General features: G+C 42.6%; 1 protein-coding gene across 1 annotated transcript; it reads right to left on the bottom strand.

The window, feature by feature from the left end:
• Positions 1-98: 98 nt before the first annotated feature.
• rspo3 (R-spondin 3) lies at positions 99-16,684 on the bottom strand. Its single transcript, XM_073486168.1, has 6 exons — positions 15,826-16,684; positions 10,573-10,767; positions 9,869-10,012; positions 9,542-9,688; positions 8,768-8,953; positions 99-1,180 (listed from the first exon to the last, which is right to left on the bottom strand). The coding sequence occupies exons 1-6, from the start codon at positions 15,923-15,925 to the stop codon at positions 957-959; spliced, it is 996 nt and encodes a 331-aa protein (XP_073342269.1). The 5' UTR covers positions 15,926-16,684; the 3' UTR covers positions 99-956.
• Positions 16,685-20,158: the final 3,474 nt, after the last annotated feature.

Genomic DNA, 20,158 nt, shown 5'->3' with positions numbered 1-20,158 from the left:
CTGCACACTGTTCCTACTTTCTGTCAACTCCGAGATGGTTTATAGCATGTGGATTGCACAAGATGGGAGTAACATGATAAACAGATAACAGACGCAGATACAAACCCATTATAGTTTTATTTGACATACAGGTGCTTTTGGTTCCTAGTCAGGGAGCTTTACTGAGAGCACAGATTCCATTTACACAAAAAGAAAAAAAAACAATAGTAGATTAGATTTATCACATATTTGGATAAAACTAGCTTCAGTCCGAGACACACAGAACACATGTTAATGGTTTTCAGTTTTTGACCCTTGGATCTGCAGCATGCAGGCTCTCCTACATCTGTCATTTGCAGTGATTATGAAACGTCACAAGATGGCAATAGCAAACTCACTTTTCATTTTTTTTCTTTACAAATTCTGCACCAAATAAAATAAAGAGATCTAAAGAACAGGAACAACAATAATAAACAATTGTTCTACATAATGTTGCAAAAATCTACATTCAAAAACCAAGACGCGCAATGTTGTACCGGGGCCCCATTAAATAACCATATCAACAAGCACAGTCATAGTAGAACGTCTCTGTCTGTCTGTCTGCCAGTCCTCCACACAGTCACAGACGTTTGCTCTCTCTGTTATTCAGTCCCAGCAGCAGTCTCAGCAGTGTCTCCTGCACTTTTTCAATAGAGACTCACTCTCAGTGGTGGAAGTGAAGGAGTAGAGGCTACAGGGTAGATAAAAAAAGACTTTTTAAAGTCTGTAGTGGCCCAGGCCTTGTGGCTGAATGTGCCCCATCTTGTTTGTGCATAAACATTATATTCAAATCATACAGGTAGCAGCAACACCCCCGCAGATAGGGGTCGAGGGGGGTGAACAGTGGGTGAGGGTGGGGGAAGTTTTTGAGAAGTATGAATGGGAGGGCAACAGGTGGAGGAGGGTGGGTTGGCGCTAGACTTTGTCTGTCCAGAGCACTACTGTACAAGGCCGTCTCCAGGTGACACCGGGTCTGTGTCGTGGCCTCTGCGATGCCTGTGCTCCGTTTTGTTCCTGTTATCAGAGTCTTCACGTTCAACCAGGTCTCTCTCCCTCTCTCGCTCCCTCTCTCTCTTCCTCTCCCGTCGGACCTCTTGGTTCTCCTTATCTTTCCTGTTGTTGCGGTTCCTCCGTTCCCTTTGCTTGTTCTTCCTCCGGACTCCTGGAAGACAAGGAAATGAAGTGATAAAGATTAGTCAAGTGGAGGAGAGGATGAAGCTATTGTCTCCCCATCAATTTCAGGAGGTAGTACTGTATTAAGTGAGGAAATGTTTAACTTTACATGCTGCTAATCAGGTTACACAAAGTACTTTATTGTCTATGCACAACAGTTACAGTGAAGCAGTCATTAAAAATGTTATTCTTAATCCTCAGGTAGAGCTGCACGATTCATTGATTAGATGTCATCAATTTTTATTATTGTTTAGTCGGTTTGAGTAATTTAAGAAACAAAGTCAAAATGATCTGTTTTCAGCTTCTTAAACTTTAATATTTTCTGGTTTCTTTACTCCTCTATAACTAAATAAGTTGAACAATCTTTTGGAAAGACTTAACAACATTTACCAACCTTTTCTGACTTTTTTCTGACATTTTATAGACCACACAACTAGTCAATTAATCCGGACAGATTAACTGACAATGAACTAAAATGTGAAGCATCCTGTTGAAGAGGTATCTACTGAAGTTAGCGTGCTAACCAACTAGCTCTGACCTGGTGCAAAGCTCCCGTGCTAATGGAGTGAGCAATTCCCTGGTGCTCCAAGCTCACACTCCGGACCACTAGCTCCACTGCTACCTGAGTTAACTAGCTAATGGTAGCTACTGTCAGCAGCATTTAGCGCTAACTCTGGTGAAATGTTGCCCCTTGTTTGTTCTAATTATGAATTGAAAATTCTTACATATTGCACCTGTAAATAATAATGATTTTGTTTTACCTTTGTAAGAGAAAATGCTCTTTACAAATGTAGGAGAAATCTGAGAATGGCGGGCACAGTGAAACTTTGAAGTCAGGTGGGATCCTGGTACCATTTCGCAATTTAACAATGCCTTACAATAAGTGACCCTCTGCGGGAGAAAGTTTGGGCACTCCTGATTTAAAGCAATTAATACAGCCGATCTACATGTCAGATAGTACCAATTACGAAGAAGTCAGTGTGGTAACATATATATGATGTGTGATTTACAGGATTCAGCTTCAACTAATCTGTACATCAGCCTGTAAGTAATGAAAGCCACCATGTGTCAAACAATCTATTTAAGTAAAAGTAGCAACACTAGTTGAGGGAAAGTGAACACACCACTATTGTCTACTCTGTGCATCAAGCTCTGTATTGACCACTAGATGGCAGTCTTTACTCACAGACAGCAGCCCTCTCCCTGTGATGAGCAGGCCATTGTCCAAAATAGAAACCCTTTAAATAAACCCCCAATTTATCTGTTCTTGCAACACCATCTCATAAACAAAACCAAGAGTTTTGGAATGCTGAAGGTTTATCTCTGCTCGGCCTACAGTTATTAATGATAATAACAAGATCCACCCCCAGGGAGGTTGGAGACAGGACCTGCAAAAGAAAGCAGAGGAGGCCCTTTCCTGTTGTTGTACTGCTGCTGTTCATGTGTGAGTGGAACGGAGCAGCACGGCCTGCTCGGCTGGTTGGCCGGCCAGTCGGGGGATTGTGAAACTGCTGAAGTAGGCAGTAGGCACAGACACAGGGAGAGAGAGAAAGAGAGATAAAGCGAGAGAGAGAAAGAGATCTCTCTCTCCCTCTGTCTCCCTCCTGTCCGCTTCATGTTCGGCCCCCTATGCTCATCCTCTCTGTCTGCTCATTAATCAAGCCAGGGCTCTGCTTGGACCAGGGGCCACGTCTGACCCGCACATTCTGGGCTGCAATACCAAGCTGTACCTGCTCACTGTGTTTAATTTTCTGCTAGAAATGATGAAGGGACAGCAAGTGGACAGAGATGCATAAACTCAGTATGGGACGGCATGGTTTTTACAGTGAGAAATAAGTTGATAAAGGAATCAAAATCAAAGATGGTGAAGATAGGAGGGTGCATGGATGGATGGATGGATAGATAGATGGAGTAATCTGGTGCACTGACTCATTCGGGGTCTGCCCCGTCCTCTATAAACACAGGAAGTCCCCTTCGCTCTCATTGTTTTCTCTGTCCTGACACCATTTACAACTATTTACAAGTTCAGTGGATTAGTCATACTGTAGCCCCCGTGCTTTTGTCGAGCCAGAGGAGAAACCTAATCCATGCTGGTGTTGAGATGATTAGGAGAGTGTTTATCAAACCAACCTGCGTCTGGTTAGTTGGAACAGTTTCTGATGGGCGTTTTGTAAACTGTGTGTTGACATGGGTGTAATGGTCCCCAAATGAGACACCTTTGGAGGGTTTAGGAACAATTTCAACAGACATTTAGCACATTCCCAAAAGTAAATAATGAATAATGTCATCAAGAGTTTGAGACTGGCAGTGAATGAGTGGTTGGCTTTGGGGACGACACATGAAAATCTTCGAGTAATTTCATGACCAGGATCGGTACCTGTGATAAAATAGCTTCATTTATTGCAAAAACTTCCTCATTTATCTTAATTAAAAGTGGAACAGCTTTTAAGAGAGCGGTGAAGGAAATTACCAATTAGTCCTGTTTCGGTCAAGACGTGTACATTAGCACTGCTTCATCACAACATAAAATTGAAAATTGAACATTGAACAGAAACTTAAACTGAAATGAAAGTGAACATACTAGGATTGCTCAGGCTTTGTAATACTTGGCATGGCTCATTTTGCAGACAAAATGATTTAAACAATGACTTCATGTTAAATCACTTACACTTTTGGAGGGTACTGGAATCATTTTCTAAGTATGCATTTCAGGGGGTTTGTACAGCGTGGGATGTTGTCATCCATGAAGATATTCAATAATACTGCATCATTTGAATTCAAAAGTCATTGTGATGTTGTAACAAACTAAATATGACAACATTGCTTTTCAAGTGTGTTTAGACTATTCTAAGGGCTTCCTAATGGTTCAAGTTGACTTACTGTAAATGCTGTAGAAGGGAAATTACGCAACATACCTTCCAGGAATACTTTGACACTTTGGGACAAACCATGCCTACAACTATGCTTGTGTGCTTCTTAACAAGAGTGAAATGAGACGATCAATACCAATCCCATGTCTGTCTGTTCAGTTTTGAGCTGGAGCCCAGCGGAGATTAGCTTAGCTGACTGAAAACTGCTGTCCTGGCTCGTCCAAAGTTGAACAATCCACCTCCAAACTCACAGTTAAAGCTGTAATTGTTATTTCTTATGACTTCCTGATGTCTGCACTGGTTGACAGTAAATAGTCGTAGCAGTTAACTCCCTATAAATCCACAATATGTCGCTTTTACATTTCTGTTTGTGTTCGGATTAAAGGTGCAATATCTAAGAGTTGGCCACCTGTTGCATTCATACTCTAACTCATTCATACTCATACTCTTAGCTAGTTGTATTAGCTGACTCTCTTCGGACTGGCAGCTCGGACTACACAGGGAGTGTTGGTGCTGTTAACTATCCTCTCTTGAGGTACAAGAGATTTACTTTCATTTTTGATGTTTTAAACAAAATTGGGACACATTGCACCATTCAACAACCAAAATACGATGTGTGTTAGTAGCTTAAGAAGTGCTGTATTGTTGATCTTTCAACACTTAACTGTTTCAAATATTTGTGCTAAGCTAAGCTAAGCTTAAAGTTTCCTGGCTCTGGCATCAATCTTCTCATCTAGTTCTCACTAAAATAGCAAATAAACATATTTCCCAAACTATTCCCTTGATGTAGTTTCCATCTATGTAACTGCCACATAAGTGAAGCGACTGAAACATTTATTTTACGCCCTTGAGCACTGTCTATTTTGTCGTCGAGCAATAGCCTCTTAAAAGTAAGTACCAAACATCACAAGTGGTGAATACTGGTGTTACATAAGAGAGCACTTGTAAATCTCTGTGGTCACTTTTTAAACTGTCACTTATGTATTTATATATGTTACACACCGCATGCTCCAATTAAGATTCTGTCATTTGTACAAGGACTCGATCTGCTTTAAAAGATTTATTTTGATTAATACAGTATGAATATTGACATTCGTTTCAAATTATAGTTAATCTGGATCCAATTAAAGCCTTGTCTGTAATTTAGATCCCACAAATAATTAGTGCCACATTCAGCACACAGATGACAAGTATTTGTCATTAGTACAAGTTAAGAACACTTACTATAATCTAAGTTAATGAGGAAGAATGTACTGTATGTAGAAATGTGTTATCCTCTTCATCCTGTGTTATTGCCCTGAAATCCCTGCCTGCACAGTGTAAGCACACAGCCGCTAGTGTGGATCTGCTGAATTGTCTGTGGCTGTAATGTAACTTCTAGAAATCTGTTGCAGCGCGTTGACAAAGGGCCGGAGTCAGTAAACTACTGAGAGCACAGGCTTTACTGGGTGGGACACTAGACACTGTGTGTGTGTGTGTGTGCTGGCACAATGAGTGAGTGAGCATACAGTGAAAGAGAGAAAGAGAGAGTGGAAGAGATGAATAACAATCCAGAGAGAGTATTGAATGAACTAAAGAACAAAGTGAGAGTAGGAAACAGACAGAGATCAAATGAGAGAGGGGCACTGAGGGTGAGGGGAGGTGTGTGTGTGTGCGTGTGTGTGCGGTTGGAGGAGAACTGTGTGTTTTATGGTGGCACATCCTCCATGGCAGGCGTTCTGTCGTCCGGGGAGCTTTTGGCGGGAGCCAGGCTGGGATTAAAGGCTATGGGCTGTCCCACAAGTGGAATGCCTGCCGCATGGCCGCCAGGATGTCATGAGGGGGGCACTGGGTGTGCCAGTGTGTGTGTGTGTTGTGTATCAATCCCCCCTCACTGACTGGTTGATGCTAGCTTGCTTAACTGCATGTTTCTCTGTGTGTAATAGGTCCGTGTGAGGGTCTGTATGTGTGTGTGTGGGAGTTAAAGGGTTTGCAGAGGGCACGCGGTCTATCCGGCTACAGAGATAGCGAGGTGAACAGCAGGTCCATGGAAGGACAAATTAGCCAGCATTAACTTGAGAGAGACGGCGGCGGCAGATGAGGATGTGTGTGTAAACATTCGCAATCTCGAGCCGTGGATAACAGATGAGCAGAGCCAAGTTTTTCTCTCTGCACGCCTGAACATCTCAGCATGTTTCCTACAGTTTTACAACTTTTCTGACGTGATATCTGTAATTCAAAACATTATTCATAGGTCAGGACCAACTGGAAGTTGTGATTTTGCAATGGTTCCGTGGAACTGGAAGCTGTGACAGCTGCAGGCTTGAGTCGAAACTTCAAGGAATAGTTCCTGCACTTTCTTGTGGACAGTTATATGACATGATTTAGACCAGTCTCATAACTGGGCATTACAGATGAAATTGATGTAGGGACTTTTCTGGCTGTGTGTGTGGAGACAAAACTGGGTATTTTCAAGCCAAAGCATGATCTTGTCCTAACCCTACCAGTGTGTTTTGTGCCTTAACCTAACCAGCCCTTGAAATTGAAGATTGAAACATAAATAAAGAAAGAAATGTAGAAACTTACAGCGCTGACATGTATTCTGGCCGATAAAAGATCACTTACTATTGTGCTTCCAATGAAACAGTCCTCATTCTGTGCGCACATTAAGTTTATCTGAAGTTAATTTGAGGCTTCAACAAACATAGCAAGTAGGTTTATCCCAAAATAACAGACGTTTTAGTTTAAAACTTGTTTATCATTTCTATATTTGGAGGTTTGGAGAGATTTGCCCTTTTTAGAGCTAACAAGAGATAGGAGAAACATCTTACAGGATCTTACAAAATGTATAAGTGTAAGTACAAATAAGTCATGTGTGTACAACCAGCAGGAGTAGCAGCGGACCAACTTAGTAGACTCATGCAGAGAAGTAAAACGATGCAGCGAGGGGAAAAACAGGAGGAAGAGAGGGTGGAGTGGGAGGAGAAGGCAAATGGAGAAAGTGCAAAAGAGGAGGAAAAGAAAAGGAGGAGGAGGACGTATCAATGTCTGAGGGCTGTTGGAGGATTACCGGGGGCTCTCTGAGGTCGGACCACTGACCCCCTAGCGTGTGCAGAACGTAAACAGCGAAGAGAGGACGCGCCGAAGCAGATAATTAGCTCTCATTCACCGCAGATGCTCCTGGAGCTGAGGCAACTGGCTAATCACAAGCGGGGACAACATCGATAAACAGGGACAGTAGTGTGTGAGACTACGCTCAGCTTTTCTTTCTTTCTTTCTTTCTTTCTTTCTTTCTTTCTTTCTTTCTTCCCAATCACCTCCCTTCTCTAAGTACCCCCCCTTTCACCAGACTCAGTCTAGATCAACAGAGCCGTCGACTCCACACTAAAGTCTCGGCCCCGACCCGACTGACTGGGAGCGCCAACAGGGAGCTTATATGGGGGTCTATGTTTTCTTTGGTGTGGTAGGGAGTGTGTGTGTGTGTGTGTGTGTGTGGATGGGGGAATGGATCAGGAGAGAGATACAGATAGAAGTGAGGCAGAGAGAGAGAGAGAGGGATAGCGGAGGTGACAGAGGGCACATTTCATACTCTGCCTTACAAATCACGTCGACCCAGTTGACTCTCTTCACAAATTACCACCAAGAGCAGCGGCTGTGTAGTTATTTTAGTGAGACAAAGAAGGTATGTGAGTGTATCTTTGTGCATGTGTGTGTGTTTGGTGTGCCCAAGTGTGCATTTGTCTGACTTGTTTGAAATGGAGCGGGTGTATCTCTATCTGGATTTGTGCGTGCATGTGTTGGTCTGCGTGTGTGCGTGTGTGTGTGTGTGTGTGTGTGTGTGTGTATTGGCAGCTGTGGGGATAAACCAATACTGATCCCCTGGTCGCCGCGTGCCTCCCAGGGGGAGGATGTTGATGTTGAGCTGGCTGTTTCTGCTCCAGAGTCAACTGCTTTTCTGCTGCATCACACACACACATTCACATGCACACAGACACACACATGCACACACATACGCACACAGTGTTTGTTCTGTAAGTGTGAGGCCCCAGGGGGCTGGATCTCAGCCTCCTACCCTGTCTGCGATCTGTCATTTAACACTACAGAGCCCAGGCTAAAAAACAACCAGCCGTAGCCGCCAACCAGCTCAGTAACCACACACACGCAGCACACACAGAGCACAAAGCGATCGTAAATGCGCCGCAGCATCGGGTTTTATAAAGAGGCGGTCCCGTCTTAAAGCAGTTTACACTCTATTCATTAGAAATGATCACGCTATTCCCTGTTTACTAGGAGCAGAGAAAGCGGTTTTACTGTTTAAAAAAGAGCTCTCGTGGGAAAACACACAACATACCCATTGCAACATCACACATGTGTGTTCCCCCCACTGTCCTCACTCTAACCACAATGACAATCCTCTGAGTAAACAGTCGCAGTCCTGAGCGGAAGAACGCCGAGCTCTGATTGTACAAGCTGAAGCAGCGAGGTCTGGAATTCATAGAGAGGAGAAATGGTGCCATGTGTCACAAATTCAGTGTTGGCATTGAGAGTGTGATGGGACACCAGCAACTACAATGGACACTGTCTACTGGGCCTGTTTCAAAATGTGTGTTTTTTTGGCATTTTAAGTTTAAATGCTGGATCACAAGAATCTGGAGTCATGATTTGACACTCAGCTGGAACATAAAAACACTGCAGCTTTGCTACAGTATCACTATCGTTATCTTTACCTAGACATTTCCTCCTCTTGACCAGGCACTCTTTGATCTCTGAGATCTCGGGGCAGGGGTTGCCAAAGGGAGATGGGTACTGGAGGACCTGTCGCGTGCGGGTCTCCTGCCCCCGCTTGAAGCCACAGGTTCTACCGGACCGAGAGCAGGGGCTCCACTCGCTCCACTCACCTACATCACAGTGCACTGAAATGAGAAGAAAGAATGGAAAAACTTGAGTTATTTTACGTTAAAAGTTTGTATTTTATGCCACTGGGGGCCCTCAATCAAAATAGGACAAAAGTAGTTAGATGGTGTTGTGAAGTGGCATGGGATCATGGGAGTTGTTGTCTTCATTGTTAAACAACCACCATTGCCCATGAAATTCAGTCTGACGTGACTCGAAATGTTCACGGATGAGGTAATGTATTAGAGTTTTATTTCATATTGCGTCCTGTTCACCGACTTCCTTCCCCACTGTCTGACGTATCATTGGATGTTTTCCCAGAGAATGACAAGTGACCAAATGAAACTCACCATTACCTTGATTATTTTTGTTGGAAAAATGTGAGATTATGTAAGGACAAAACTTGTTAAATATATAACAAGGTAGAGTCGCTTTTAGAAATTTAATGCTGCAATGTTACTTATTCTATCTTTAACATGTTTTCTAAAGTTCAAAATGGGGTCACTCTCTTTTCTACAAGCTTATTTGCCAGTTGTAGCCGTTCTGCGTCAAAGGCCATAAACATGGCAGGACTGGCATCTTAGTTATTGTTTCGACACTGGACTGACCTTGTGCTGTGCACTCCATGAGTTTGTCATTGGGCTCGTAGTCCTCTGGACAGACATGGTGGCACCTCCCGCTGAGCTGGTACAGGCCTGGCCGGCACCGCGTGCACGTCTCAATGTTGACACATGACTCACACTCAGCAGGGCACTCTGCAAAGAGAGAATTATGGTTAATATGTGAATATAATGACCAAATTTAACACGTAAACATGTTTTATGTGACAGCAGAATCATTTGGTAAACTCTGGAAGGCTAATGTGAGATAAATACAAGGTAAAAAGAGTTAAATAAAGGGTTTGTCTTTGCCTCTGATAAACTCTAAACACTCACTGGGAACACACTCCCTCTGTGCGTCGCTGCGGACCAGCCCCTCGGGGCAGTTCTCCTGGCACTTGCCCAGGTGAAGGTAGAATCCTGCTCGGCAGCGTGTGCAGAAGTTCTTGTTGAAGCAGGAGTCGCACTCCGACCTGCACTCTGAAAGGGAGATACAGACCCAACGGCAGCGTTTATTTAAACCGGACAAGTTATCGAGTGTGTCCTCTGTGTTAAATATACAGCGTGTCAGTGTGTGCGTGCATGTCTCACTGGGAATACAGTCAGGAATATAGGCCACTGCAGTCAGATTGATGTCTCACAGGGGGAACTGTGATGTATGATTTGAAGTAAAGCAACACTTGATTTAATTTCATGTCACTAAACGGAAGCATGTGTAATAGGTATCAAGTTATTCAGTTACAGTATTTGAATACATAGACCTACTGTGTGTATACATAATGCCATATTTCACAAGCAGGTCTTGAAGCTGCTGCTTGTCAAGTGGTGTATATGGAGAAAGGACATATATTTTAAGAATGGAACCGACTAGACTTCTTGTACTTGTGTTTGTCAGGTCTAAGTAAAACACTGTGTGGAGAGGGCACTGAATCAGAGGACAGTTAATAACACATAATAATAATGTTCATTTGCAAGGTGCAAGGAATATTTCCAGGACTATTCTGTTACCATCTACTATACAAATACAGTCTTTGGCTTACTTGTGCAGGTGTTTCTTTCTGGGGAGCGTGTGCCGTAAAAGCCCGGAGGACAGGAGGTCATGCACACCCCGATCTGCTTCATCCCAATCCTCTCCAAGTGCATGAAGAAGCGCGGCTTGCAGGACAGGCAGCCATTGTAGTCAGAGCAGGTCAGACAGCCACCCTGCTGGCACCCCGAGCTCACACCAGGGATCTCTTTTGACAGGAGCAGGGGAGATGAAGAAGTATGAATTTCAAGTGGCATAACAGGGAGACTAAAATACTAAGATTACTTTTTATACTATGAAACTTCAGAGAGATCACAGCATTAGATAAGCCACAGTGCGATAGATCAGTGCTGGACGATGAAAGTGCTTGTAGATACCATGCTAACAACGCCAGCCTCCCTCTCTTTCAAAGCTCATAGCAGGAATTCACCTTGCTGTTGGAGCCAAAGATGGACACAATAACCCTCTGGCTGCCTTTCGGGAAAACTGGAACTCATTTAGCACTAAAAACATTTAAAGGCTAAGTTCGCCTAAAAATGAAAATTCAGTCATTACCTATGAAAAGGCGGGTTTTGTATTCCACAAAAGTAGATGAGGACTTGTTTTATATTGTAAAAAAAAAACTGAAAAAACATAAATTGGCATGATCCAAGTCTCTGGAGCCCGATTTGATAAAAAAAAAAACCTACAACATTTACGCCATTGATGGTGTTGGTGCCCAAGCTTGTACACCCATTTTAGGCGAGGGTGAGCTCACGCATCAGCGAAGCAGCTACATTGAGGATTTCATCTTAAAAAAAAGTGTAAATAACATCTTTTCAAATTAGTTTGGGATATTGGGGGGCCTTCAGGAGACTTGGATTACGCAGGGGGAGCTGTATGGAGCCATTTTGTCTCCATCTACTTCAGTTTTTGAAGAGAATGCGCCACCAGCAATCAAAATCTGGCCTACGAGTTTTGACACTAGACTCTAGATGTGCTCTAGATTTTTATAAATGGTTGTGATGGTACCCTGAATAAATCATGATCAGGCGGGTGACTTAATCTAGAAATTTCAACCCAGATTGTCAGTATTTCAGTGGTAACGCTAGGCAGGTTTATATTGCATAGGAAGTTTCAGTTCACACATCAGTAACAAAAAGACTTCACTGAACAAAGAAGACGGCTTTCCAAGGAATATTCTAAGAAAACAAAAGACACCATACTGATTAAACACAGAGAGCATCTTCATAGAAACCCAGAAATTCTTTTCAAATGAGGAAACAATCTGAAACTGCATCTTCACATCTGATACAAATTGAAGTATATTATTTTAAGTGTTGAAATATTTCCCCCAAGTGTTGTTGACAAAGAGAAAGCAGAGAGTCACTGTATCATAAAGGGTTATTGTTTTACGCTCACAAGTATTCAGGCGTAATCACCCGCTGTGCAGATGACAGCCATTTATACTGAGTTTACAACCCAGTTCATGTTCATAAGTACAGTAGTGTTTATTTTGTATTGATATATTTTACAGCAGGTTTTTATCCCTCTGCTCTTCACTAATTTGTGGGATGGTTCACCAGACTTTGTCTGCCAGGGATGACGATCACGCTTGGTTTTAATCCTATTAATTACATGTTGACATTTTTAATGTCTGCTAAATTACGATGTGTGTATTTCAAAATGATAGTGTGTTTAAGTAATGATTTAAAAACATAATGATGTGTCTAATTTCAGTGTGGTTTATTACTGTCAGTTGCCTTTTCATCATCATCTGATTGCTTTTAGGTCAACAAAAAGTGTAACACAGAGGGTTTGGGTGGTTGATGCTGATGTACAGTATGCTCTGAGAGAAAACCACCGAATACACACGACAGGTTCCATGATGCTTGGTTTGGAGAGGATGTTTCTAGCTTCTGGTCTTGATGCTTCAGTAAAACACTTTTTAATGAGGGAATGTGTTTGACTCAATCCTCTGTTAGAAATACGTCATTTAAGTTTAATCAATAAAGTGGTACAGGGGAAGAGAAAATCAAGTCAGGGACGAGCAGGTTACAGTCGCACCAGGAGTGACACCTATGACAGAACCATGAGAGAAGTTCTGTGTTTCACACACTTGTACACCCGTGCTTCATTGGTGCCTGCATTGGCAACCCCGGTAAGCACTCGAGGAATTGCTTTTTCTCTGCAGCCTTGACATCTCATGCCACAGGCTATAAGCTGGCCCTCTTCCTTCTTCTCTAAGTTCGGGAGTTTTAGCTGCCAGTTTACCATAGATCACAAATACTTTGTTTGAAATATCTCGACAATCTTTACAACTGCTGTCCGTTTGCCCACATGTGTTCCTGCCAAGCTGCCCTGTTTCACAGAAGTCTTAAGAAGCAGGAATTTGGCCTTGCCCTCGCGCTCACGCGGACAAAACCTCAGTTGGACAGTGGTATCTTGCATAACATACCAGCAAAGTCACATATGAATAAACACACTCACATGCCTGCACACAAACAGATGGTTGATGGAGAAAATAGAATTGTGGAACAAGGAAAAACATTTTGCCTCAACTATTGATCGTCTATCTCAGCTTTAAATCAAGACTTTAATCAACCCACCTTCCACTGACCTGACCCGTCTTCATAAACTATATAATTACCACTGTTAGCACCCACATCCCTTCATTTTTGGATGCATCATCACACAGGAAGCTTGGGTTCAGTCACTGCATGGTAATTTTGGCCAGCTGACCCAATGGTCATTGACTCCCAACTCGCTCTTACCCCCTTCTTTCCCTCTGTACTCATTCACCCCTTCGCCAACTAATCCCTCCATCCTCCCTGATATCTCTGGAAGTGTTGGATATCTGCATCCATGGAGGAAGTTTGGATTCTTAGAAGCACTCGTCAATTAATGGACACTGAGTGAGTCAGATGTTGACTCCTTACTGTAAAATGTGAAGTTCAGGAGATGGATTGCTGTCTTACGTCTGAGTTACATCATGGTTGAGAGTGTGTTGTAAATTTTTTTAGCCTTATCAGTCCATAAAAGAAATTTGTGATACAAACTCAAATGTGACAAAAAGCACAACGGTAACACTGTTTTCATTCTCAGGGCATACATTTAAAGGTGCACTATGTAGTTTTGGAGAAGAAATTCAAACTCAGAATTTTAATCTTTACAATATTAATGAGGTAAAAATATTATTATTAATAATATAATTAATATAATTATTAATTTTTAAAACTGAATAAACAAGCTGTTAGCCGAGGAAAATACAGTCCCCAGAACACTGTTTGAAGCTAGAAATGTGGCAGGGTCCGCCACATATAAACAAAGTAAAATAGTGTGAAATTGTGTCGTCCTTGAAGGTCAGTTTGTTTATTCAGTTTATTCAGTCATGAAAACAAAGAGAGTTTGCTGAGGCAATAAAGATCTTTCTCTTCTTATTAAATTTCTTCCCCAGAACAATATAGTGCATCTTTATGAAAGCAAGTGCAGGAGGTCTTTCAGTAGCTCCCCTCTCTTGCACACTGCGTTGAGAGGCTCTTTAATGTTGTTTGGGAGGAAATAAACATTTAAAAGAGAGAATCTGTGTGTCTTGATGCAGCGGAGGATTTAAAGCAGACACCACAGCGTCTGTATATCCTTCACTAGTGCAGCAAAAACACATATTTAAGGGAGAATAATCAACCTTTTCTTGTCCTTTATCATTAGGACTGACGTCTCAAATGTCAGTTTGCTGCAGTTTAAATAAGATCTATATAGGCTGTGTCAGCCATGCTGAAAAGCAAAGTCCTTGCTTCCTCAGGTCTGACTTAAACTACACTGAACAGAGCTGCCAAGAGCAAAGTTAACCCCAGGACCCCCTTTAAAACTGCATAATAAACACACCGTTAACCCCCCAAAATGTCCACTCTGGTGGTCATGAGGGAAAATATTAACAACAAGCAAAAAAAGCTGTCCTGCTGCTGGTCCACACTACAGATCTCTGTGATTACATGTGACGTAAAGGAGATGTAGAGAGGAGTTTCAGCCCCAGGTGGCTGGGATAAAAACATCACTTCCAGGGTCTATTATTGTAGATCGCAGACAGTTTTCAGCCACGCTGGCAAGTGATACATGGAATCTTCCAGTTATCTGCTCCCCTCTAACAGACTTAGTCACAGAGCACATCTGGAGACCCTCAGCGATAAAGTGTGCGTAGGAAGAGCAGAAAAATATACTTTATTGATACTTATTTCATAGTGTCATGGAAAAGGGAAGGCTGGCTGTAGCTCAAGAGCTGAGACATAATCTTGGACCTGAGGGAGATATATGGCAGATAAAATATCATCAGGCTTAAGAGTGTTTTCAGTATGGAGCATCTGGGCTGTGTATGATGGAGCCCGGTGTCAAGTATGCATTCAGTCAGATTCTGAACAGCAATAAGAACAAGATGGGACATGATTTCAAATGAAGATGAGTTGAATTCGGGACTGGCATCAATGTGTTTCCCATTATGGGAAACGTTTCCATAACGTGACAGTGTGAGGGAAATAAACTGGATACAGTGGTCACTTCACCATATATGGGAACAAAAGATGTGAATATCGATTAGATCACCGATCAGCCTCAGTGCTGATACCCGGGCAGCAGTGCGCACTCTGCGCCTGAAGTCTGCCGCTCTGACCGCTAGAGAGCGACGGGAACCAGCAGGAGACTGAGCGCAGAGAGCAGCGACTGCAGGCTTCAGGTGACAGGCAGAGCAACTAATTCATCCAATTAAGCGTTAAAGGAAACATGTTTAAAGTGGAAGTAAAGGTGGTGAAATGACTGAAGATATCACGGGGCAATAAAAAGTGAATAAAACTCCTAGAATCACAATGACGAAAAGTAGCGTTGTTAGTGTGAAAACTAGTGATAATATGTCCAATAACTAATCAATACTAATTTGGAAAATCACTCTTTTATAATCTGCAAAAAGTGAATTAAATGTTCTTAATTAAGAGGGAAAAGAACAGCAACTGCAGTTTATTTTGTCAAATCTAGAAAACTCACATCAGTGGAACATGAGCCGGTGTTATCTGAACAGGTCAGACAATTTACTACACTGACCAATTAACAACGTGCCGTCAAGTGGATATTGGAGTCTCTCTATAAATTCTAGAAATCCGACTGGATACTTCTGTGACTTAAAACCTCTCTGGGTAAAACAGGGCAATAAATGCTGAATTTAAAAAGACAAGAGAACATAAAGAACAGGGATGACTGTGAGCACTGAACACCGGGCAGCACCGCACCGCACTTTACTCACGTTTATGTTGCCGGTGCCTGGAGCTGCTGTGCGGCTGACAACCAGTATAATCCATGCAGTGCAAGATGATCAAAACAAAGGAGATCAGTTGTAATTGCATAGTAGCCCGGAGGTGAGACTCGTAAAGCCAATGTCAATGTTCACCAAATCACTTATTGGATAAGATTCCGTTTCTTCCCCCCAGACGGAGGCAGAGCGCGGAGGGCAGATTATTCCTCTTAGACACAGCAGGACCCCCAGCTATGTGGTGATATATGGTCAGTGTAGTGTCCGGTGGCCCATTGATACTTGGGCCGTTTTGAATGTAACATCCTGGACAGGATATGTGCCAGATTGAGTCAGGGATCCGCTATCCGTGCTGTGATAAAGAACATTCCCTCCAAAAATAAATCAACAAACAAACAAACACGCCAAAAAGCTCGATTCTCATCCGGTGCGCGCAGGAGGAAAGCAAAATCAACCATCAGTGTAGGTCAGAAAAGATGATTAGAATTATTATTCATGACTAACAATCTCAAAAAGTTTGAGATATAATATCCATGTGCAGAACTCCAAATTGACCTCTCTCCCCGTGAGATGTGCCGTGCGTCCCGGCGTGGATACCCTAACGTGCCAGACGCGCTGAGGCTCTCGGTCTCATCTCAGCATCAGCTAAAGCACAAAAAAAGTGAAAGTCACCGCAGGACCAACACTTATACTCACAAAAAAAATAAAATAAAAAATAAAAAAAGTCGAAGGTTTCGTAGTTCTTTTGGCTGTCAGACACACACCTCCTCTCGCTCGCGGTCGGCGGTAGCGCAACTGATCCAAAAAGTAAATCTTCGCAGTTTCAGCGCTTTTCTGCTTTGCGTGCAGGACCCATTCACTCCCCTCCTGCCGGCCGGCTGATGACTTTAGCCCTCTGCTGTCTCTCTGTCTCTCTCTTTCTCTCCCCCTATGAGCTCCAAAGTTTATTTAGAGGGCAAGCCCCCCGCGTCAGAGAGAGAGAGAGAGAGAGAGAGAGAGAGAGAGAGAGAGAGAGAGAGAGAGAGAGAGAGAGAGAGAGAGCATACTGAAGTTATTTCAGCAGGGTTTAGGAGTGTGCACTGTAGCTTCTCTCTAATTCCTGTCTGTCATTGTGCTTCCAGTGATGCTTTAAATGCACATCGTTTATGGACTGAATGCAAAAAATCATGCGATTGAAATAAAAGGACTCACCTGCTCCGAACTCTTCTTTTCAGGCAGTTAAAAGTGACCTTTACATAGTAAAATTGGCAGCAGGATTATTTATTTCTCAATAAAATTAGACAGCAATCAATAAAGTCATTGATAATTATTTTTAAGTTGGTTAAACCCATTCTGGACACAATCCCAGACAGATTTAATCAGTTATGAAGTAGGAAAAACAAGTTATGAACGCATGTCATATGTCATTTTGCACCAATAGACTCACTGGTGGATAAAGATGCCGCAAAAGTGCCCTCTTGGATGCCCCTCCAGTCCACCACTGCATAGACTCCCTTTCCTCCAAATGTTTTTACTGGTTTGTGTCTTCAAATAGAGAGGTGACAGGCTACTTATTCTGTCTGAGGTGATACATTTTTTGAGATTAGTACAAATGATACTGATGTTACAGTGACTGCATCGTATATATGCATATGCTTCTAAAATGAATCCAGGAAAATGTCTCTTTCAGTAAAGGATTGAGCAGTTTCGAATATGTGGCAGTGTGTCGCATAATTTTTCTCAATTATGACATTTGAGATTAAGCCACAAAACACAAGGCAGCTATTTTATAAGACACTGTAAAATGAGGTCAGAAGTACAATATTGGTCTCATCACTTTCTATTCCAATGTAATCCTTTAGAGAGAGAAACCCCCCTGTTGACATCAGACAAAGTAGCAGCAGCATCTCATCTTATTACCTCTAGAGGGAGTTAGTTCCACAAAAGCTTGAGGCACATCGTTATAACACACCAGCAAGGGTATCAGTGAGTTCTGGTAAGCTGAAGCACTTGACCTTTACCGGATGAGTCCGAATGTGATGTTGTTTGTATTGTTACAATTGAAAGGAAAGAGCGAGAGCAAAACAGCCACTAAACTGTAAAAAGAAATCAAGTGAACGGAGGATTCAAGCCTTGTTTTCTCCAACATTGACCATCACTACTCATTCCAGATCATTTGCCACCACAGCCTCAGTCTGCACAGTTATGACATTTGGCGATAATCGCTCTCAAACGCAGAGACTTGTGCCTCCAGGTTGAGTGAATTCTGGCCTCTGGAGCAGAGCAGTGTAAAGGGGGGAGTTGAAGCCTCATTTGTCTGACTGGTGTGTTGATGTTTAGAGGGAACAGTATGCACGAGTCCAGTGCTTCTCCTCGCTGTGGCTTCTGGTCTTCCATCAGTCACCAGGCAGAGGAAAGCAATGCAAACACAGCGCCGGCTCGTTCTTTACGGGGATACTTCCTTGTTTGCCCTGTACTAACTCACAGACAGGACAGTGAGACATAACACGGATTGATGCATTGTTTTAAACCCTTTCACCTTCACTGAGGCCGACTGCTGAATCCAAACCATACCCAGGATATTAAGTGACTCTAATATGCAAATGTAAAATGTCATGTCAGAGATTTTTTTTATAGATTTATATTTGAACAAAAGCACTGTGTCAAACAATTAAATACAGTGTGACGTGTAAGCTCATTTCAACTCAGTTTAAGGTAAAGAATAGAGGAAAAATTGTCAAATATTATGATGAAATGTTATGAAAAATGATGAAACCTCCCTCCTCCCTCTCCTCTGGCCCAGCAGTTTGGTGTAAGGGATGTCGAAGAATAATGCTTGTCTTTGTGTCCCGGTCTGAACCAGCCCCACCGTCCCCTGGGGGTAGGAGCATGTGTGTGTGTGTCTGGGTATGTGTGACTGTGTGTGTATGTGGCATTGGGGTGCAGAAGGTTAAGGTCACTTGGTCAGTCCCTGTGACCGTCCAGTGAGAGAATCAGTCGACACCTGTAAATGAAGTCGGGCAGGTGCATAAACCCTCCCGACCAAGGATGGATGCACACTACAACTTTTTTTTTAATACCACATTTAGTCATATTTGAGCCTTTCTTTAATTTAGGCCTTGAGCCGACATGAGCCACGCTGACATAAAGTTTGGCACAAATAAAAACTGAGACAAAACAGAGTCATGTAACCCTCCGCTACTATTTCTTGTGTTGGAACACGAGCCTGAACATAAAAAGTTATCTCTGATGTTAGGTGAAAAAGGAAAATTCCAGTGCATGGCAGCCTCGATGGAAATACTACAGCAGAGAAAAGAGCAGAATCACATCCATAGGATTGAAGATTGTAGTTCTTCATCTGACCTTACAGGCTTTTAATAGACTTCTGTCTTGAACAAGTTAAGCAGTTGAACTCAGAATATTTAATACAGATGTAGAGGGTAACGGTATAGTGCAGCCATAAAGAATGGCATCTTAGGTGTTACTATTTTAATCAGAATAATAATGACACAGCTTCAACAGAGTACTGAGATGAATTAAGGTGTGGTGTATCAAAACATGACGCATGACGTCACCCATGACGTCACCCACTGTCATCATCTTGTTTGGGGGGGGGGGGGGGGGGATATATGGATTGGATCTGACTGAGAACCCGAGAAGACGCTGTGGCAGCGACTTGTAGCCTTGTAGCCCCTCCCTGAAGCATACCCTGCTTTATTGTTTATTTGAGAAAATTGGACCATAATATACAAAATAAACATCATGCTGTATTGAAGAAGACCTGAAACTGACGATTAATATCATCAACTCATTGAGAAATTGTTTACTAAGGAAATAAATCCAGTGAGAAGTAGGGATATTTTCTCATAAGCTTACATACAGTCTGACTCCTTTTTGCAACCAGTGGATTCACCCCCTGATGGCCATAAGAAACAATGCAAGTTTAAGCCACTTCCGCATTGGCTTCACTTTTCGGACCCAGAGGCTCCATCCATACTGTTGGTGGAGAAGACCATTAGCATTCAGCTGGAATCCTGTCTCTGCAACCGGACAAATGTAAGTTCAAGTAGTTCCCTAATTCTTTCTTTTTTTTTTAGTTCTGTTTTGGTCTTCACCAACTTGCAAGGCAAATATCTGTCGCTTTAGCTTCTAAATATTCCAATATGTTCGTCAGCTAGTCAATAACATCTTCCGCCACTCTCTTTGTGCTGGGTACGTGTTGTACTTTTTTGCTAAAAACACTGGCCTGCTGCATCTAGATATGATGCTGAGTTTTGAAGCAAAACAGTAAAGTTGCACAATGAGCCAGAGCTTAGCTAAGGGGAACTGAAAAGTAGGATGATGACTT

Source organism: Pagrus major, chromosome 17 (assembly GCF_040436345.1).
Source record: "Pagrus major chromosome 17, Pma_NU_1.0".
Classification (NCBI taxonomy): domain Eukaryota; kingdom Metazoa; phylum Chordata; class Actinopteri; order Spariformes; family Sparidae; genus Pagrus; species Pagrus major.
The sequence above is the reverse complement of the archived record's forward strand: the minus strand, read 5'-3'. Positions and strand labels throughout refer to the sequence as shown.